General features: G+C 46.0%; 4 protein-coding genes across 4 annotated transcripts; 2 read left to right on the top strand and 2 right to left on the bottom strand.

The window, feature by feature from the left end:
- Nucleotides 1–607: 607 nt before the first annotated feature.
- On the bottom strand, nucleotides 608–2,327 carry DFL_004481 (uncharacterized protein; the record flags this gene model as incomplete). Its single annotated transcript, XM_067633582.1, has 4 exons — nucleotides 608–1,487; nucleotides 1,550–1,604; nucleotides 1,685–1,912; nucleotides 2,000–2,327. 4 exons carry the CDS (start codon nucleotides 2,325–2,327, stop codon nucleotides 608–610), a joined length of 1,491 nt encoding a protein of 496 aa, XP_067491736.1.
- Nucleotides 2,328–7,199: 4,872 nt separating this feature from the next.
- DFL_004480 (uncharacterized protein) lies at nucleotides 7,200–7,672 on the bottom strand (the record flags this gene model as incomplete). The annotated part of the gene is made up of 2 exons (XM_067633581.1): nucleotides 7,200–7,470; nucleotides 7,587–7,672. 2 exons carry the CDS (start codon nucleotides 7,670–7,672, stop codon nucleotides 7,200–7,202), a joined length of 357 nt encoding a protein of 118 aa, XP_067491735.1.
- A 1,728-nt stretch (nucleotides 7,673–9,400) lies between these two features.
- DFL_004479 (uncharacterized protein) lies at nucleotides 9,401–10,670 on the top strand (the record flags this gene model as incomplete). Its single annotated transcript, XM_067633579.1, has 2 exons — nucleotides 9,401–10,041; nucleotides 10,151–10,670. The coding sequence occupies 2 exons, from the start codon at nucleotides 9,401–9,403 to the stop codon at nucleotides 10,668–10,670; spliced, it is 1,161 nt and encodes a 386-aa protein (XP_067491734.1).
- A 2,531-nt stretch (nucleotides 10,671–13,201) lies between these two features.
- DFL_004478 (uncharacterized protein) lies at nucleotides 13,202–18,083 on the top strand (the record flags this gene model as incomplete). The annotated part of the gene is made up of 3 exons (XM_067633578.1): nucleotides 13,202–13,555; nucleotides 13,631–16,840; nucleotides 16,908–18,083. The coding sequence occupies 3 exons, from the start codon at nucleotides 13,202–13,204 to the stop codon at nucleotides 18,081–18,083; spliced, it is 4,740 nt and encodes a 1,579-aa protein (XP_067491733.1).
- Between the last annotated feature and the right edge of the window lie 777 nt (nucleotides 18,084–18,860).

Below are 18,860 nucleotides of genomic sequence, written 5' to 3'. Positions count from 1 at the left end.
ACTGTTTGCCACTACTGCCGGAGGAATTTCCGCTAGAACCGGCGAACGAGCCGAAGAGGCTTTTGATTCCGGATTTTGATTTTCGAGAGGAAACCCATGTTTTTAGTTATTTCTCAGAGTTTTGGAGATCAACTTTGATCGGTGGAGAAAATTGTAGTATCTACTGAGGCGTGGAGGGATACAACGGGATTTGCGAGGCATTCAATACCCGGCGGCTGGGTACGTATGTACGTGGATACAGGTACATATACATCACTCAGCCTCAAACTTATATGCTAATATAATACGGAAGCACGCTACTAGAAAATTGCAATAGCCGTAATTCTCCATATTCCTCGTGATTTCTAGTCCACGCAAAGACATTGGAAAGTTGGTAAAAGTCTCGTAAGCAAGTGCTCAAGCTAGCTAGTCTTTCTTCTAGTTAGGTATATAAGTATTTATATTATATTCTCGAGTTGTTGACCAACCGACCATTAATTACTGGATACGTACTGCGCAGCCGTGGCGGAACAATTTTCTATTACAAATAAACGCTATTGCTACACGAATAAAATGCTTATGCCGAATACCCTCCGAATATCCTCGGGGATAAATACGGTGGAGCTTTCTAGTCATCATATATTTGCCGATCCACAAATATATCATAATCCCGCCTCATAACAAATAAAGGGTAATCTTTAGAATTAAAAACTTCAAACTTGGAATTTTCCTTAACCAATGCGGCACCACTCGCTATTCGTTCGTATATATTCTCGGGAACACTTTTCCAACCATCTGGGATCCAAGTCTTTGAAAGAGAAAAACCGCCTTCAGTAAACTCTTCGGCGCGAGATTTCTCAGGACTTGTGGTATTCCCAAGGCCGCTCATAACGTTATATAAATATAACCTATGAATGTTCGAGGGGTTTATGATATTAGCAAAGAGTTTTTGCCAATCGTAAGCATGAGCGTAAAAGGAGACCTGACACAGGCGTAGACACTGGAGACTTTTATGCGATTCGATCAATCGTTCCAGGTCTGCCGCTGGGGCTATCAAATTGCGGATGGATAATTCCTCGAGCTTCGGAAAAATGATTGGTTTTATCTTATTTCCTCCTAAGATGCAGTTCAGATCTGTGATACCGGTGTCGGGGGCGCTAAAAATAGCCAAGTCGAGCGAAAGGGCCTTCAGAGAGCCCTTACAGCTATTCAGGAGTTTATAGAGGGCTCCTGGGACCGTGTGGGCACCCGAAGAACTCAACAACTTTGTTCCCCGAGTGAAAGAGACTCGTAAACGCTGGAGATTGCTCATCACGTAAATACTGCTGTTCAGTAATTCCGACGACATATTTGTCCCGATGAAGGGATATGCAGGGGCAATGCGTAAGTGGAATTCCGCGGGTCGCTGTTTCGTGGCATGAAGTATTGGGATTAGTGTTTGGTAGTTCTGCCACGCTCCGCGCTCTATCCGCCTGATTCTGGTCGTATGAGTTTCCATGAGCTTGCCCCTATTAATCGTTCGCGTTAATAGGTCTTTGTTCATGGAAACTTTTCAAGTCTCCTAGCTTACATCGTATTAAAATTGTTCAAAGAGGTACACATCCAGGCACCTATAGTGACTCTTCCTAGTGGTGGTAAAGCGGAGATTATTTGTCTTAGAGCCTTTATTGACCTTTCGAAATTTGTTTCCTGCTCTTTAACAAACTTTCAAGAACACCCGCAGCGTCAACTCTCTCTTTATCTGTAGAATACCTATCCGGTATGACGTATGGTTTGTCTACCCAGATGTCTGTATCATCGATATCATCGAACTCCTCTCCCTCTCCTGACTGATAACCCCGCTCTTCTCGCCAGTTTCTAGCGGTGTATGGAAAGGAATAGGAGAACCCATCTTCTTCACCGGAGTGCGTGCCGATACGAACGCCCAGAAGGTCTAGGTGAATGACGTCAATAGCCATCCTAGAGGAAGCACACGTAATGGTTATGATATAAAATGAATATAACAAGGGATAATACATACCGGTATCCCAAACGACTGGCGCGTACTCAAGAACATCAAAATACTCTGCGATTGGGAGCAGAGAGGGGAGGTACGTGTGTAACTGAGAGATCTCAACAGGTTTCCGTTTAAGATATACTGAATTCAGGCTTCCCGCGAAGGCAGGGACACCTTCGAATTGGCGCTCTTTGTCCCGCCCACTTCCCAGGATCAACCGATTCCGTTTCCCAAATAACTCACGAGAAGCCGAGTTCCGGAATTCTCTCGATGCGAGGCGAAGGGTCTTCAAGTCTTGATCTGGAAGATAAAACGTAATTATATCTTTTATTTCTTCTGGAATGTAAATCATTGTGGCTTGCTGATATAGAAGTTCGCTACCTCCTTTTGCACATTGACTCGAGAATAAACTCTTAAAGGTTCTATGTTAGCAAGAAACGGGCTTTGTATGGTGGGCGATGGTATCGTTTGGATGCATGCAGTTAGATAAAAAGCGGAGAGCAGCCGTACATATGCTAGCAAGAACGCTTTTGACGAACGCGAACGTGAAAAGGAGATAAGAACTATCAAAGAAAACTTAAAACATTCCGAACGGGTTCGATCGGAGTGTCCAGGGCAGGTGAGTCGACCAGCTAGAAGCGGGGTTCCACATCATGCGCTCACCGTGAACTCAACGTCTAGGATTTGCTGTGCTGCAAGCTCGATTCATGTCAGGGACCCTTAAACACTATCCGTTGAATCATCCGTCAGAGCTCCCTCTGCAACTTCTCCACTCCATCTTTAACCTGATCCAAATACTCCGTTCCCTCCATAACCCCATCCAACTTCTCCTCTACAGCCGCTTCTTCTTCCTCATCAGCCTCCGGAATCGGCATAAACCCTTCCCTCAACGATTTCTTTCGTTTCTGCCATACCTCCCTTGACATCAGAGTTGGCATTTTTCCTAGTCGAGCTCTCTCTCTTTTTTTGGAGTGCATTTGCATTTCTTGTTTGGTGCTAATGCTTCGCCTGTTGAAGACTGGTATGCTATGGCGAAGCTGGGCGCTGTGATCACGAGGAAGTTGAGGAATGGAACTTTTAGGTTTATGCTACCCATTTTTTCTTTCCTTTTTTGGGGTGATATTTTGTGACCCTGACCAAGCTCAGTTGGTAATGCTGGCCTTACTTTCACTGACTGAAGATATATTCCCATGACACTCTTCCGCCCGCTGAAATCCCCCCGACGGCCTCGCACTTACAGCCGGCAACGGCTTAGGAATTCTACCCCCTTCTGCTCCACAACCTCCTCTTTCTTCCCAACCGTATTCCTAGAAACATTAGACCCCGTCTTACTACTCCCACACTTCTCACCAACTCTAGCCCTTCTCCGTTCCAACCTTCCAAACTCCTCCCTCCTTCTTCTTGCCAGAACGTCTCATCTATGTCGTATTATCCTTGGTATGATAAAAGCCATAAACGCTAATAAAAATAATGCACCGATTGCGATTGAGACACCGATTGTGGTGTCTATACCAGGTATTTTTTCTGTTGCCGGTGGTGTTTGCTAGGAGTGTTTGGTGGGGGGCATCCTCGGTTTGTCGAAAGGGTAAATGTACCGCCGCTGCTTGACAAAATAAGAGAGTAGTGTTAAAATTGGAACCTTGATTTGAATTTAGTATTCTTACAGAAAGGATTACGAAAAAAGAAGTGGTATTGCCTCTTTAGAAACATAAATTGTGGAAAAAGACGACAAGATGGCCATGAAGATTTGAGAGAACTAGAGAGTGTTTCAGAGAGACATGTTGCATATTTTGCGTCGATCAGAGGTTGTTTGAGACGGTACGATGGGTTCTGGAGTTATGGATAATGAGATGTTTGAAAGCAGAACTGAATTCATAAAGTTTGGAATTGTCACGCCAGTGTCGAACAATCGGAAGGCTAGATTGGTAGGGTTCCTAGATCGTAATCTTAGGTAGCGAGGTTGAAACTAGTCCAAGATTGAACTCTGAGCACATGGTACCCAGATATTTTTCATTATATACATTGATTATTAAGAAGTATTGTAATTATGGGTGCATATATATAATGTCTTATACTCCTGGTCACAGATGGTAGTAATTGCAAATATCTTGCATCTCTAAGCACCCCCTTCCCAAGCTTCTTCATACGTCGGCGGTCCAGTCCCACTTTTATAAGACGGTGGTTTATCCTCAGAATCCGCAACAGACGGCGTTCTTCCCGCCGTTGGCCTTCCCGGTATCTCCCTCCCATTCCTTGTTCTCCTCGAACCCGGAACTCTAGCCACCGGACTCGGCGTCCTAATCATCCCCATTTCCTCATCCTCCGGTATCATCTGCAAAGATAACCTATGTATCCTCCCATTCCTTATAACCGTAATCGGTCTTTCTAGATCTCTTAGTGTATATCTATGTCTTGGCATAGTAGGGCGCTAATTATAGCTCTCTGGTGGCGGTGTAGGTGGATTGTATGTGGACCTTCCATCTGTTATCTCTCCGCGGCATTCTAGAATGCGAGTTCTGATGATGGCTACGGTGGCGGTTAATACGCTTAGGCTGGCTAGGACGGTGATGGGGATTGTGCCGTAGCGGGATTCTTCGGCTTGGGGTCCCGGGGAGAGGGTTTGTTGGGGGGTGGGTGGGTCGGCGTTGACGATAGGAGGGTTGAAAGGGGTGAGGAGCTCATGGTAGGTGGGTTGAGATTGAGATCGAGATCGATGCGATCTCGGGAGAATCTCGGGGTTGGGTATATACCTCGGTACGTATAGGCGGGCTGGGATACGTACTTAGGCAGTTTGCAGATATATTTTATGGATTAAACTTCTATACCTTGCGGCTATTTTTACTTTTGCGGGGGATGACTTTGGCTAATTGGGAAGGAAAGATTGGAAATGCTTGATGGTGGTGGGATGAGCAAGTAAAGTTTTAAATCAAACTTCTTGTTCCTAAGCCTTGTTTTTACCTATCATTCTATATCAGGAATGATATCAAAAACCGATAGGGCGAACAGATGAGCACGCGGGTAGGTACAGTAGCATTGATAGCTTATTTTCGCCTGGGGAGTTATGTTAAGCTAGGTGGGAATTTAATATTTTATGATATTCCGATCAGGTTTGGTAAAATTCTAGCTGTTGCAATTATGATATTATCGTTAGAACTGCTTGAAATTGTTAGTATCATATGACTTATGAATACAATTTAGTCTAATATAAAACTGTGGACTTTGCGAGAACTTTTGATAATAGGTAGCTTGATTGGAGCAGGGCAATGTTGTTCCGTTTTTAACGTACTGATGCACCCACCCAGCCACGATATGGGCAGCTGCAGTTTTATTTACCGGCATCTAGATCAATCCGAAGCAGATAGATCCATAACTATCCTGCGACGGTGATATCAGATCGACCTTGACCAAGGAGATCAATCCTCGACACTCTTATACGACGGCGGCTGACTCCTCTCCATCTCAGCATCACAACTACTCCCCGTCCCCGCACCACTACTACTAGCCCCCATCTCCATCACCGACTCTCCCCTCCATTCCCTTAATTCCAAACTCATCCCATCGTTTTATCTCTTTTTGGCTATCAGATATCGAAATAAGTCTATAAAATCCATCACCAATCACAAATTTAAACGTCCATGTAGGACTACAGATTCACGGGTGTCAGTAATTTGACGTGTATCGAGCGATGGCGATGCGGATTTAAACAGTTAGTTATTATTTCGACCTCGAATTGGCGAATAGGCTTGCTATCTGGTTCTCCTGATTCCTCAGTGTTAATTAAATAATAATGTGCACGGTATTATGATTAACCTATGCAATGTAAATATGCAACATGCCAAAATCAACCTCCCAAAACAGTGACTTTCAAAGACCCAGCTTCATTAACCTCTCCAAGCTCATTCTCCCTCTCCGCCAAATCATTAAGCTTCCTTAGTCGGTTTGAATCGGGGTTTTTTTAGCTCGGATGTGTAATAAGTATATTTCGAAACAATGAGGCCAGAGGCTTGGTGGGGTTTATATGATCTACCCATGGCTCAGGGTCGTAGGGCTTGATGACAGTCATCCGATCACGCGGATGAAATTCCTCTAAATAGCTCGAGCTCTTCTCGATCAATCACCTAGCCGTGTAGCGTTATTTGCTCAAAAGTCGCACCGAGTGTGCTATTTGTCCCGTATCCGCCAAGTCAAAGAGCAGAAACACCCTCAGAACCCAATCCCGTAGACGATTGGGTTCTGAGAAGGTTTCTGCTCTTTGACTTGGTGGATATGGGACGGCTCAGGTGGTCGGTACAAGCGTGCGTAGTGTCCCACGAGGAGTGGCAACTCGTGGCTAGTCGTGACCGATGGATTCTTTACTGGCGGTGGGGGTGGTGGGGGTGTCGAGGGAGCAGGCTCTGTAAAATTGGGTTCTGAGGAGTTTCTGCTCTTTGACTTGGTGATATGGGACGGAGGGAGCAGGCTCTGTAGGGTTGGGTTCTGAGAAAGTTTCTGGTCTCTGGTTTGGTTCAAGGCCTGCAATTTACCCGCGGAAGATTGAGAAAAAGAAAGAAAAGAAAAAAAGAGACAAAAAAAAATATGCTCCGGTTTAATGTAATTATTGTGGTGGATATAGATGGTTCAGCGAATGGTTACACCTGATCTGTTGCATTTTTGTTCTCAACACTTCTTGGCGTTTTGGTTTCTATAAATCGTTCTCACCGCAGTCATTCTTTTAGAGATCTCTTTTGTCAACAAGTAAGGAGTCTGGCACTTAGGCATTCGGTTCTTTTTATCTTATTTATACTACTATATGTTGTCCTGTCGTTTATATTATTTACAATACAACCAGTTTCTACCGTCCAAATCATACTATTCTCGGCATACTTCCTGCGTATAGCTGATGGGGCAGCTAGACTGCTGCTTGGCTCCCAGAGCCCATACCACAACCTCACATTACCAAGCGAGATTCGTAGACCAACAAAAGGGTCATAACCCTAAGGGGCTCTAATCGGTAACAGGTAACAGGGAAGGGGGTATATATCAGAAAAAGTTGTTAATGTTGTGCTAGTCGTTTACGGGTACCTAGTAATACGCATTATATGTACAAACTGCGGCATTGTAGAATGAGCTTCGTAATATGTGAAAGTCTAGGTGACCTAGGATGGATATCCAGCTAAGCCATAAGGAGTACTTGGGTGCCAAGTCGTACTTTGCAACGGTGCCGGTTCGTTCGTACTCACGCCTCCTAATACCCTTCCTCCGGTATAAGAGTATCGGAGCTATTGGCAGAACCACCATCAGAGCTAGCGCTAGCATCATAACTGGTATCTGTCAATTCATACTCCTCCGGAATAACATCCAAAGAACCCACATTTCCACCTCCACCCCCACCATCTTCCCCCACTTGTCCAGTATTATTTACATTACCATAACCACGGGACTCATCAAATCCTGCAACCCAAAACGACCCGCATTTTGGGCGAGTACGCGCCTCCGTCCCCGGGCCACCCTTCGGTCTGTGATGATACCGCAGGTGATTATGCAGATTATCACGAATAGGACGGGTAGGAAAAATTCTACTATGATCACGAAGTTTGTCGAGGAGAGGCTTAATATGGTGTCTTCTTCCTACTTGTCAGCATCCTTGTAGTTGCAGTTACAGGTCCAGTAGCAGGGGTTTCGGTTGTGGTCTCGAGGATAGAGGAGGGATGGTGCCATCTTGAGGAGAGGTTATGCCGCCCGGTTGGAAGTCTGTGTTATGGAGGTATTGTAGTATACATGTATTGTGAAGTAGTAAAACAAAGGAAATTCGTCGAACAAAGGAAACTTCGTTGTACAAAGGGAATTGGTTGTTAGACAAAGGGAATTCGTTAGAGAGAGCGTCGGTAGGAAAACGATTTATAGAACAAGAATGCCAAAAATTTTCTACAATTGCTTTTGTAGATTCTACTATAGAGGCATTTGGAGAGATTTGCTTTTCTAGCTTGCAAGCTATACTAAACAAGACTTAAAAGGCTTCAAAATTTCAATTCTCATGTAATGCAATGCAATATGACATGAAAAGCAGTCCATTCCAATACACCCAATGCAAAACGCCATAGCAGTGCAAAACATTGAAAATGAAAAACAAAGAATCTCGCTATCGCTTTTAGTTTTTAATTGGGTTTATAAAGTGGGTATCCTCGGCGGTAGAGAATATTCCTTCACATAAGTCTGCTGCTCATATGTTTTTCCTGTTCTTCCTCTTTACGCCCCGCACGAATTTGAGATCTTAGTGCCTCAGCTAAATCGCCCTACCCACCAAACAAATCCCTCGCCTCTTTCAACCTTCTCGTCTCTTCGGAGGTTTGGTGATATACCTCGTGTGGTGTTATTTACTCTTTCCCCCCACCGTTATTATCATCGTCTCCACCTTGAGTACCCCCATGCTCTTGAGTTGGTTACGGTGTCTTATCCGTCCCCTTTGGCTCTTGTAGAACTTGCAGAGGAGCTAGGCGGTTATAATTAAGAGGGGGATGCTGGCGAAGGAGAGGTTGATGTAGAGGATTGAGGTTGTGAGGCAGGTAGAATTGCATATATCGTGTGAAGAGGAAGAGGAAGAGGTGTGAAAGGAGGTACAAGATGGATGAGACTAGGTGAGAGAGCATTTGAAAATCGGATTGGCAAATCTCGAGATGATAAGTAGAACTACAAGTTATTTCCCAAGCGGGCAACCTCGGGACTCTTAATTTATATCGTCGTCAACCTCATCGACAACGCATGCCATCGGCAACACATTTCCAGAGTTAATAGAATGTGGCATCTCCGAATGCGGCTTAGCGCTCTTTAAGAATCGTGAGTTCTATGCAAGCAAGGAAAGTACAAATGCAATCGACAGGGCAGGGAAATAAGGCTAAGGGCATGACTAAAGTCCTGACCCTCGTATTGGGTATTAATATTGGAAGCTGTGAAACAGACGAGACGAGACGAACGTATTCATCCATCCGCCGGGTAAATGGCTCGCACGTTCCGAATGTAACACGGTCTTCTTAATTATTCCTCCTCTTACTCCTCTTCATCTTCTTGTTCTTCTTTTGCGGTTTACATATTGTTCCAGCCTGTTGACACCTGTTGGAATCAGTTACTCATGATACGTCTGTCTGTCTGTCTGTCTGTCCACCTTTGTCCGTGCGCTCGAAACAATTAAGTCGCGGAGAAACTAATTTGTTATATTTATAACAACAGCGGGGAGACGACACTATTTCAAGCTCTTCCGTCTCCTCGGCGCTTCTGCTTCTTCTCGACATCCCCACCTCCAATCTAACCTCCACTTTCAACCGGACCATTCCTCTTCTACCCGTCAGCCTCCTAGGCGCCGTCCATCGTAAGCAGGCTCACCATAACACCGACCTTTCCACCTCAAAGCTTCTCCAAGAAGTTTGAAAAACTAGCTACGAGTCCTACACGATGGTCCGGATAATCGCTGATCCCTCCGTCCTACTCTCCTACTCTCTCCTCGCCTTCTCCAGCTTCATCACCTCCGCTACTTCGTGGACCAAACTCACCGATGCCGGTCTCAAAAAGATCCCTTCCCCGGGGGACAGTCTTCACCCTGACCTCGGACCTCTCCTCAAGCCGTTATTGATCCCTCGGGTCGTAAACACCGAAGGTTCTAGGAAAGCACTAGCCCATTTTACAACCTTCTTCGGTGGCATGGATTGGTCACTCCACTATGATAACTTCTCTCAACCAACAGTATTATCCAAAGATCCCGTCCCATTCAGTAATTTCTGGGCAACGTTAGATCCGCCATGGAAGAAGAATGATAACCAGGAAGGAGAAATAGCGAGGTTGGTGTTAGTGGCGCATTATGACAGTAAGATTGAACCGAAGGGTTTTATTGGAGCTACGGATAGTGCGGCGCCTTGTGCGATGATTATGCATGTTGCGAAATCGATCGATAAGGCGATGAGGAGGAAGTGGGCGCAGATGGAGAAGGATGGGGATGAGTTCGCGATGGCGGATGAACCTGGGTTTATGGTTTTGTTGTTGGATGGAGAGGAGGCGTTTAAATGGTGGACTGCAGAGGATTCTATTTACGGGGCGAGGTATGTTATCTCTCTCTCTCTCTCCCTCTTTTTTTTTTCTTTTTTTCTCTCAATTGAGAGATCTGGATATCGATGGATGGGCTTAAGCTGATTGATATGGACGATATAGACATCTAGCAGACAAATGGGAATCAACAATGCACCCAGCCCACAGCACCTACAAAAACCACCTCTCCTCGATCAACCTCTTCGTGCTCCTCGACCTCCTCGGCGGTCCCAAGCCCCGTATTCCCTCCTACTTCAAAACTACCCACTGGGCCTACCAACACATGGCGGACCTCGAAATCCGTCTACGCGCAATGGACCTCCTGGAATCCGGCAAAGACCACGCACTCTTCCTCCCCGACCGCGATAAAACCGTTTTCCCCGATGGTCTACAAATCGAAGACGATCATATACCGTTTTTGAGAAGAGGGGTGGATATTTTACATATTATTGCTTCACCGTTCCCATCGGTTTGGCATACGATGGATGATGATGGAGCGCATTTGGATAAGAATGTGGTTAATGATTGGGCGGTTATTGTCAGTGCTTTTGTGGTGGAGTGGTATGGGCTTGAGCCGTTTTTGAACGGTAACGGGGATGGGATGAGTACGGTGGCTGAGAGGGGGAATAAAACAGAGTTATGACGTGGTGGGGAGGGGAAGGAGAAGGGGCCCGAGAAGAATGATGGGGGGAGCGGGGTGATTCTAGCGGGTTTGGGAGTTGTGACGATGATTATTATGATGGTGATGCCGGGTGTTTAAGCTACTTCCTCATTGGTAGTTTTAGAGGTTGCCTGGTATGCTCTTATGTTCGTTTTCCTTTTGTTACTTTTGATAGCAAGTATGCGCTTCCTTTGCTCGCTTTGGTTCGAGCAGTACGTTCATGTTACCCTTCGGCCTTCTCATGCGGTATGATGTGGTTTTATGGGATTGTATATATATAGACTCTATTGCATGAATTCTCATTCCGTCCTTGTCAGTTTGTTCAATTGGGCTGAGGGGCAATGGCTCCGTAATGTCTTGTTGGCAGGTAAGCTGTGGGTAAGTCGTGGACGGATTGGTGCAGACGGGTAACAGTCTTATCGATCCGGATGGCCCGAGCATAATGAAGGGAAGGTAGTTACCTAGGTTAAGCACGTACAACAGCAATGGATACTTGCAGGATTTTGCGATAGCATTTTGGTTTACGAGATAACCTGGGATCCCAGCTGTCTGTCAATTTTGCGTAGCGTAGCTATCGGCTGGCCAGCTGGGTTGTGTCACCAAGCTGACTTGATGCCAATTGATGAAAAAACACTGCGCAGCACCTTCGATCGGGACTCGATTGAGAAAAAAAACTTCAAATTTTTGAATTTGATTAGGAATGAATCATGGTGAATTCATAATATATACATCCCGAAAAGGGTAATAGGTCACGGATACGAGCGGATATGTGTTTTGGGGATCTATAAAGCTGCAGCGGGCCGCATTTTGACTCATACACAAACGCATTTCTATAGGTTCGACGGTTAGCTTTTGGTAACTATCGATCGGTTGCATTACATTTGGCTTCGGGTGGGAGCTCTCGGTGGTTCGATCAGACTTTCTTTATTTTCGAGTACACGTTCTGATTATTGGAAGCTGTCGATGGTATAAAGAATATCAGTGACTCTTTCCGTTCGCTTTCAAGCGAGGGGGCTTTGTCAGCATCTCTACGTTCGCAGTAGCGCGAACAAGAGGTAGCCTGAACTAACCGCTTCTTCAAAGTAACTACCGGGATATCGGTATCTTTTTCACTCCCGGGAATATTGTGACTTTTTATTTTTTGTTTCATGGAATATCCTGAAGATTAGGACCTGCCTTATGCGGCGACAAGGCAATTTGTCGGCCTGGAAAAAGCTTGAAGGGAAGAGGTGAGTCAATCGGGGTTCCGTGGATTGAGGATGGTAAGTAACTACCTAGTTCGGGTGTTCATATGCAGGCAAGGAAGTATGGTCTACACGGTATACATGGGATGGAATGGGCGCGGGCGAGTGGGCAGAGCTTGTGGGTTTAAGGCGGTGGGCACGTATTAACATCAGACCCTCGGTGCCTGTAACGTTAAGGTTTCTTTATGCCAATCGGATTGTATTTTACCGTGTTTTAATTTATCGTAATTTTATTCGTGCAGATTTTAATTTTGAATACACCGAGATCGCGATCGGGTTTGGCTGCCGGGGATAAGCTTTGCCATTTGAACGCTATACCGCGGGGTATTAAATTCTCTTCGACGCTGGATTTTATTATCTGGGCGGCATCCAATGAATATCATATCACGCAGTGATGTCAGGCGGGATACGTACCTAACCTGCTATGTAGAAATACGAAGAACTGAGTTCAAGGGGGAGAAGGGATCAGGGGTTTGGATCACAGGGCAGGTTTGCGCAAACTTCTGCATCGGCACTTCGCCTGCATACACATTTGATACCCTTGCCTCATGTACCTCGCTGCAAGATGCGGACAAGGGTCTTCGTCTGGATGGTCTGATGCTTATTCTACCGACCGACAGAAATGGGCCTGGGCGATGTATCCGGGGTCTTTTTTGGCGTATATATCGGATCATATGGAGTATATAGACCCCGACGTCTCTCGTTCTGCCTTTAGTCAGATTTTGTAGACATACAAACTACTGATCACGATGCTGGATATTTAGATTCTTGTTTATTTATCTTTTTTTCTTGCTTCGTCTTATTCTAGTATTATACTGTATTCTATTCGTCTTTTGGGCCTTTAACTCTCATTGCATATTGCTGCAGTAGTACTGCAGCCTGCGCGCAGCTGCAAGGTGAGAATCCAACCTCTTGCTTTATGTCATAGGTTACTGATGATATGATGCGAAATTGGCGACCCGATCTAGATTTTATTTCCGACATCCATTTCCTGTTTTCTGCAAGGAAATCCCGATCCGCACTTTCGCATCTTTTTATAATTGGGTGCTCGTTAGGCAGGAGTTTAAGCTACCGGGTTTTCTTATTCTGGAGTAGGGTAGAAAACTTAAGCGGCCGACCCTTCCCGCCGCCACCGAGAATCTCTTTATCTTTATATGTACGCTCCTCGACTTCTCTACCTCTTTTTTCTTTCTCTTTTCTTTCTATCCCTTTGACTATCCTTCTAAAGATTAAAAGCTGAAAAAAAAGCGAGAGGAAGAAGTCGTCAACATGGACGACACCTCCCAAAAACATCACCTGACACTCGGCCAACTCGTCACAATCCTCGCCAGTATCTCCCTCCTCGCTCCCGCCGTATCAACCTTCTTCCTAGCACCCAACGTCCGAGGCGCTCTCGATAAACGAAAGCGAGGGGTATTTATCCGACTCACCGACTCATACGAAGACGAAGATGGTGTCGTCACCGAGAACTCCGAGAAGGAGTACTCTGTGCGACTTCAAAAGGCGGTTGTGTTGCTCGCTGCCGCTGCCGGAACGGGATGTTCTTATGCGGCATCGTTGAGGAGTATGATGCACGAGGATTTTAGTTTTATTATTGGGTGGTGGGGGTATACTGCTGCTTGGGTATGTTTTTCTTCTCCACTACTTCTCTATTTATTTCTCTAGTTTTATCAAGCTAATATGGAATACAATTGGTAGACACTTATATTGCTACACTCGCTGTACTTCCAATTCGAACGAGACTACCTCAAAACCTTCACATGTGCGGCCCACCTGCTCACCGCTGCATTCACCATGTTTGTCGCCCGTGGCACCGAATTCCTCCTATCCTTCACCGATTTGCAAGTCTCCTTCAACACCGCAGATTGGTGGCTTTGGTCCGCCCAGGTCGTTGCCGCTGCATTCCTCACAATTGCCGCATCATGTGTTCCCCGTCGTCCTAGCGTCGAAAAAGACGGCAGAAAAGTCGACGACGCTAATGCTTCCTCGATCTATTCTCTCATCATGTTCGCGTGGATGTCTGATCTTTTCGCTAAAGGTTGGAAAACGGGACATCTTGATGAGAGCGATATGAAGCTCCTACCTTCCACTCATCGATCCAAGAACCTCTATCAAAACTTCAGGACGATTACACGACGGAATAAACTCTGGTGGACTCTATTCGATGCCCATAAAAGTTACTTCGCCGTTCAGTATTTCTATCAAACGATCATCTGCGCTACCCAGTTCTTGCCGCATTTCATGATGTTACAGATCCTGAAGGCTTTGGAAATCAGTGCTAAGAAACCTGGTGGTGGCACGGGGAACGCATGGGTTTGGGTCGTGGGTATGTTTGTGAGTATGCTCATCAACGCTACTTTTACAAATGCGCTTTATTGGATCAGTTTTGGACAGATGAATCTTTTCATAAGGAATGAGCTCGCTTCGCTTATTTTCAATAAAACGATGAGGAAGAAGGATGTTAAGGGTGGACAGAAAGCCGAGAAGAAGGATGGAGAGGATGATTCTACTGAAAGTGGTGCTGAAACTGAGGACTCGACGGGCAATGATAAGAAGAAGAGTGAAGAAGGGTCTGAAGAGGATTCTTTGAAGGGGTTACGACAGGGTGTCGTCAATCTCATCGCTGTTGACTCTGTTAGAGTTTCGGACTTTGGGTGTTGGAGTTTTATCTTCTATGAAGCGGCTTTGAGTATCGGAATTGGTTTTGCGTTCTTGTGGCAGATTCTTGGGTGGCAGAGTATTTGCTCCGGACTGGTGCTTTATGTCATTTTGACGCCTCTTAACCAGTTTATCGCCAAAATCTACTTGGAGGCTTCCGACAAGGTTATGAAGGTTCGAGACCGAAAGTTAGCTGTGGTATCCGAGGCACTCCAGGGAATTCGACAAATCAAGTTCGCGGCACTCGAAGACCAATGGCAAAAGAGGATCGAAGACGTCAGGAAAGATGAGATGAACCAAGTCTGGAGAACTGTCATCGCCAATACGTGGTTGATGGCTTGTTGGATCTTTGGTCCTGTCTTCCTCGCTGCTATCTGTCTTGGGACTTATGCTGTCATCTACGGATCTCTTAGCCCCGCTGTCGCATTCACTGCTCTCGCAATATTCCATGAGTTGGAGTTCGCGATGAGTATTGTTCCCGAATTGATTGGAGATATGATGGATGCTAAAGTTTCTGCTGAACGTATTCAAAAGCATTTGGACTCTGCTGAGAAGGAGGATTATATCAAATCATCCGACAAGATCGCGTTTACCGATGCAACTATTGCTTGGGCTTCCGATTCCGATGAGAAGGAGGAAGATAGATTTGTTATTCGAGATATTAATGTCAATTTCCCGGTTGGCGAGCTTTCGTTGATTACCGGAGCTACCGGAAGCGGGAAGAGTCTTATGCTTGCTGCTTTACTCGGAGAAGCGGATTTGTTAACTGGATCTTTGGAGATGCCTAGACCGCTACCCAAAGCGTTGAGGTATGACTCGAAGGCCAATGCCGACTGCTGGGTACTTGCTGGGTCTGCCGCTTATGTTTCCCAAATTCCATGGATTGAGAATGCGACTATCAAGGATAACATTTTATTCGGCCTTCCATTCGACGAGAGGCGGTATGCTGAAGTTCTCAGGGTTTGCTCCTTGAAGAAAGATATGGAAATGCTTGAAGACGGAGACATGACTGCTATCGGTGAGCAAGGTATCAACCTCTCCGGAGGTCAGAAGTGGAGGATTTCCCTTGCTAGAGCGGTATACTCCCGTGCTGGGATACTCATCTTCGACGATATTTTCTCTGCGGTGGATGCTCATGTCGGGAAAGAGATCTTTAAGAACTGTTTGACCGGGGAGATTATGAAGGGTAGGACGAGGATATTGGTTACCCATCACGTTCAACTTTGTCTGCCGAAGACGGAGTATATTGTTGAACTTAAGGATGGACAGGTTGAGAGGGCGGCGTCGGTTACCGATCTTAAGAGGACGGGAAGTCTGACGAAGATTATTGAACAGGAGGACGAGGCGCAGAAACATGACAAGGACACGAACGAGGAGTTGGCGATCGAGGTTATTGCGGAGAGTAGCAACCAGGCTAATGGTAATGGCAATGGGACTACTGTGGCCGCGAAGGAACCGAAGAAGCCAAGGACTTTTGTGGAGAAGGAGGCAAGAGAGAAAGGTGCTATTAGGTTTTCGGTTTACAGGAAGTATATCCAATCCAGCGGTGGTATTCCATTCTGGACGGTATCCATTGGCTTCTTCGTTGTATCTCAGGCCCTCAGCCTCGGACAACAGTGGTGGGTGAAGCTCTGGACTGGATCTGAAGCCACCGCTGCAGCTGTACACCTCCAGACGACAGATTCTTTCACTCATCACGTTTCTCGGCAATTCTTCAAGGTAATGACTGAAGAGAAGAGTCTAACCTACTGGCTCAGTTTTTACATCCTCATCTGCTTCTTCTCCGGCCTATTCGCGACTTTAAAATACTTCATCGTCGCCCTCGGATCCTACCGCGCCAGCATCAACCTTTTCAACAACATGACCCACGCCGTCCTCCGCGCTCCAACGCGATGGTTCGATACCACCCCCGTCGGCCGTATCCTCAACCGCTTCAGCGCCGATTTCACCAAAATCGATTCGAACCTTGCAAACCACATCGCATTCTTTGGATACTCCGTCCTATCACTCGTGGGCATTGTTATCGCCGCAGCGTTTATTACACCGATCATGTTGATCTGTGCGATTATATTGTTTGGAGTCGGATTGGCGCTTGCGCTTTATTATTTGAAGACTGCGAGGGATATTAAGAGGATCGAAAGTGTGAATAAGAGCCCTATATTTGAATTGTTTGGAAGTGTTTTGTTGGGGGTGGGCACTATCAGGGCTTTCGGAGAGGGGGAGACTTATATTGAGAAGATGGATAAGCGGGTATGCTCTTTCCTTTCTTTCGATATCATAAACTCTACGAATTGACATGCTAACGATGATACTATAGATCGATACGTACGCCGAAGCAACATACTACACAAACCTCGCAAATCGCTGGATGGGTATCCGAATGACCTACCTCGGCGCCGTATTCAGCACTATAGTTGGCGGCCTGGTCGTCACCTTACCGGATATGGACGCCGCGCTCGCCGGCTTTGCGATGTCGTTCGCAATGGAATACACCTTCGCCATGATCTGGGCTCTCCGAAGATATGCTGATCTAGAGCTCGATTTCAACGCTGCGGAAAGAGTTATTGAATACTCTGTCATCGAGACGGAAGACCAATCTGGCGCTACACCACCTGCCGCATGGCCACATGAAGGAAAAGTGGAGGTAAAAGATTTAATCGTTGCCTATGCCGAAGATCTAGACCCGGTTCTTAAGGGGATAACGTTTGATGTGAAACCCCGTGAAAGGGTTGGTGTCGTTGGACGTACCGGTGCCGGAAAGAGTTCTTTAACCCTCGCGATTTTCAGATTTTTGAGGGCAAGGGAAGGGTCTATCGTCATTGACGGACTGGATATTTCAAAAATCACATTAAAGGATTTAAGAAGTAGGATTGCTATTATTCCACAAGATCCTGTACTTTTCTCCGGAAGTATTAGGTCGAATTTGGATCCCTTCGATGAACATACCGATGAAGAGTGTAGGAATGCCTTGGCGAGGGTAAACCTCGTCAACACCAGCTCCACGGCACCATCTGGTACCGCAACCCCGATACCCCCAGGAAGCACCACCCCTGGCGCCGCATCCACTTCATCAGCCGGTAACAAAAACACAAACATCTTCTCCTCCCTCGACTCCAAAGTCTCGGAAGGCGGTCTAAACCTCAGCCAAGGCCAACGTCAACTCCTTTGTCTCGCAAGAGTAATTTTGACAGGAGCATCGATATTGGTGATGGATGAGGCGACGAGTAGTATCGATCATGAAACCGACGCGAAGATTCAAGAGGCGATTAGGGAGACGAATTATACGGTTATTACGATTGCGCATAGGTTGAATACTATTATGGATTATGATAGGGTGCTCGTGTTGGAGGGGGGACGGGTGGTGGAGTTTGACAGTCCGAAGGAGTTGTTGGGGGTCGAAGGAGGGGTTTTCAGAGGGATGTGTGAGCAGACGGGGCAGGTGGAGGAGTTTGAGAGGGTGGCGGGAAGGGCGTGGGAGAGTAGGAAACCGTGAGGTAGCTTGCTTTAATCTTTGCTCCTTGGGATGGCTCTATTTGTTTGGAGGAATAAAAAGTTGGACGGATTGTTTTGTTTTGTTCTGTATGTACTAGAATTTTGGAATTTTTAATATAATTAATTAATTAATGTTTGAAGCGGAAAAGAAATTATTTCATAGTATAGTTTCTCAAGCCCGGCCATGCAACTATTGGCAGGTGAGTAGAATTGTACAAAGAGGAAACCCCTTGAGGTTAGGGGTCGCTTTGTAAATTAACGTCACCTATAACTTGGAGAACCGCGAGGGCTGTGACGAATCCGCCGCAGCGATCGAGTGCCTCGAGTTCCTCTGCCTTCACCTTTGGAAGGTCTATTTTCCATGGCTATTGTCGATGATTAAGAGAGCCGAACCTGGCTTGAAAGATACGGTGTATGCGCATACATGAACGTTTTCATGCAGTCTTGTGTTGTTTTTCATGCGTTTGATAAAATTGTTATATATATTTCACACGGTTCTATTATCGCGTTCCAAGGCTGTCATATTACGATATCATGATGCGGACTCTCTCGTCGGCTCCATTTTGCCATATATCCTACACCAAGATTAATCTCCAATAGTTCATGATAAAAGGATTACTTCGAGGTGCTCGTGGGTTGCAACAGGTCGGAGTGAAAGATCGGTCGTTGACGATTGTGGTACAAACGAGACCAGGGTCGTATCACGTGGTAACCGATTCGGGTCCTTGCGCGATGTCAAACAGGGTACTCCATCACATGACTTCAACACAGTCTCAAC

The sequence above is a fragment of the Arthrobotrys flagrans genome (genome assembly GCF_004000055.1).
Source record: "Arthrobotrys flagrans strain CBS H-5679 chromosome Unknown unitig_0, whole genome shotgun sequence".
Lineage (NCBI taxonomy): Eukaryota > Fungi > Ascomycota > Orbiliomycetes > Orbiliales > Orbiliaceae > Arthrobotrys > Arthrobotrys flagrans.
This window is presented reverse-complemented; position numbering and strand designations above follow the sequence as displayed.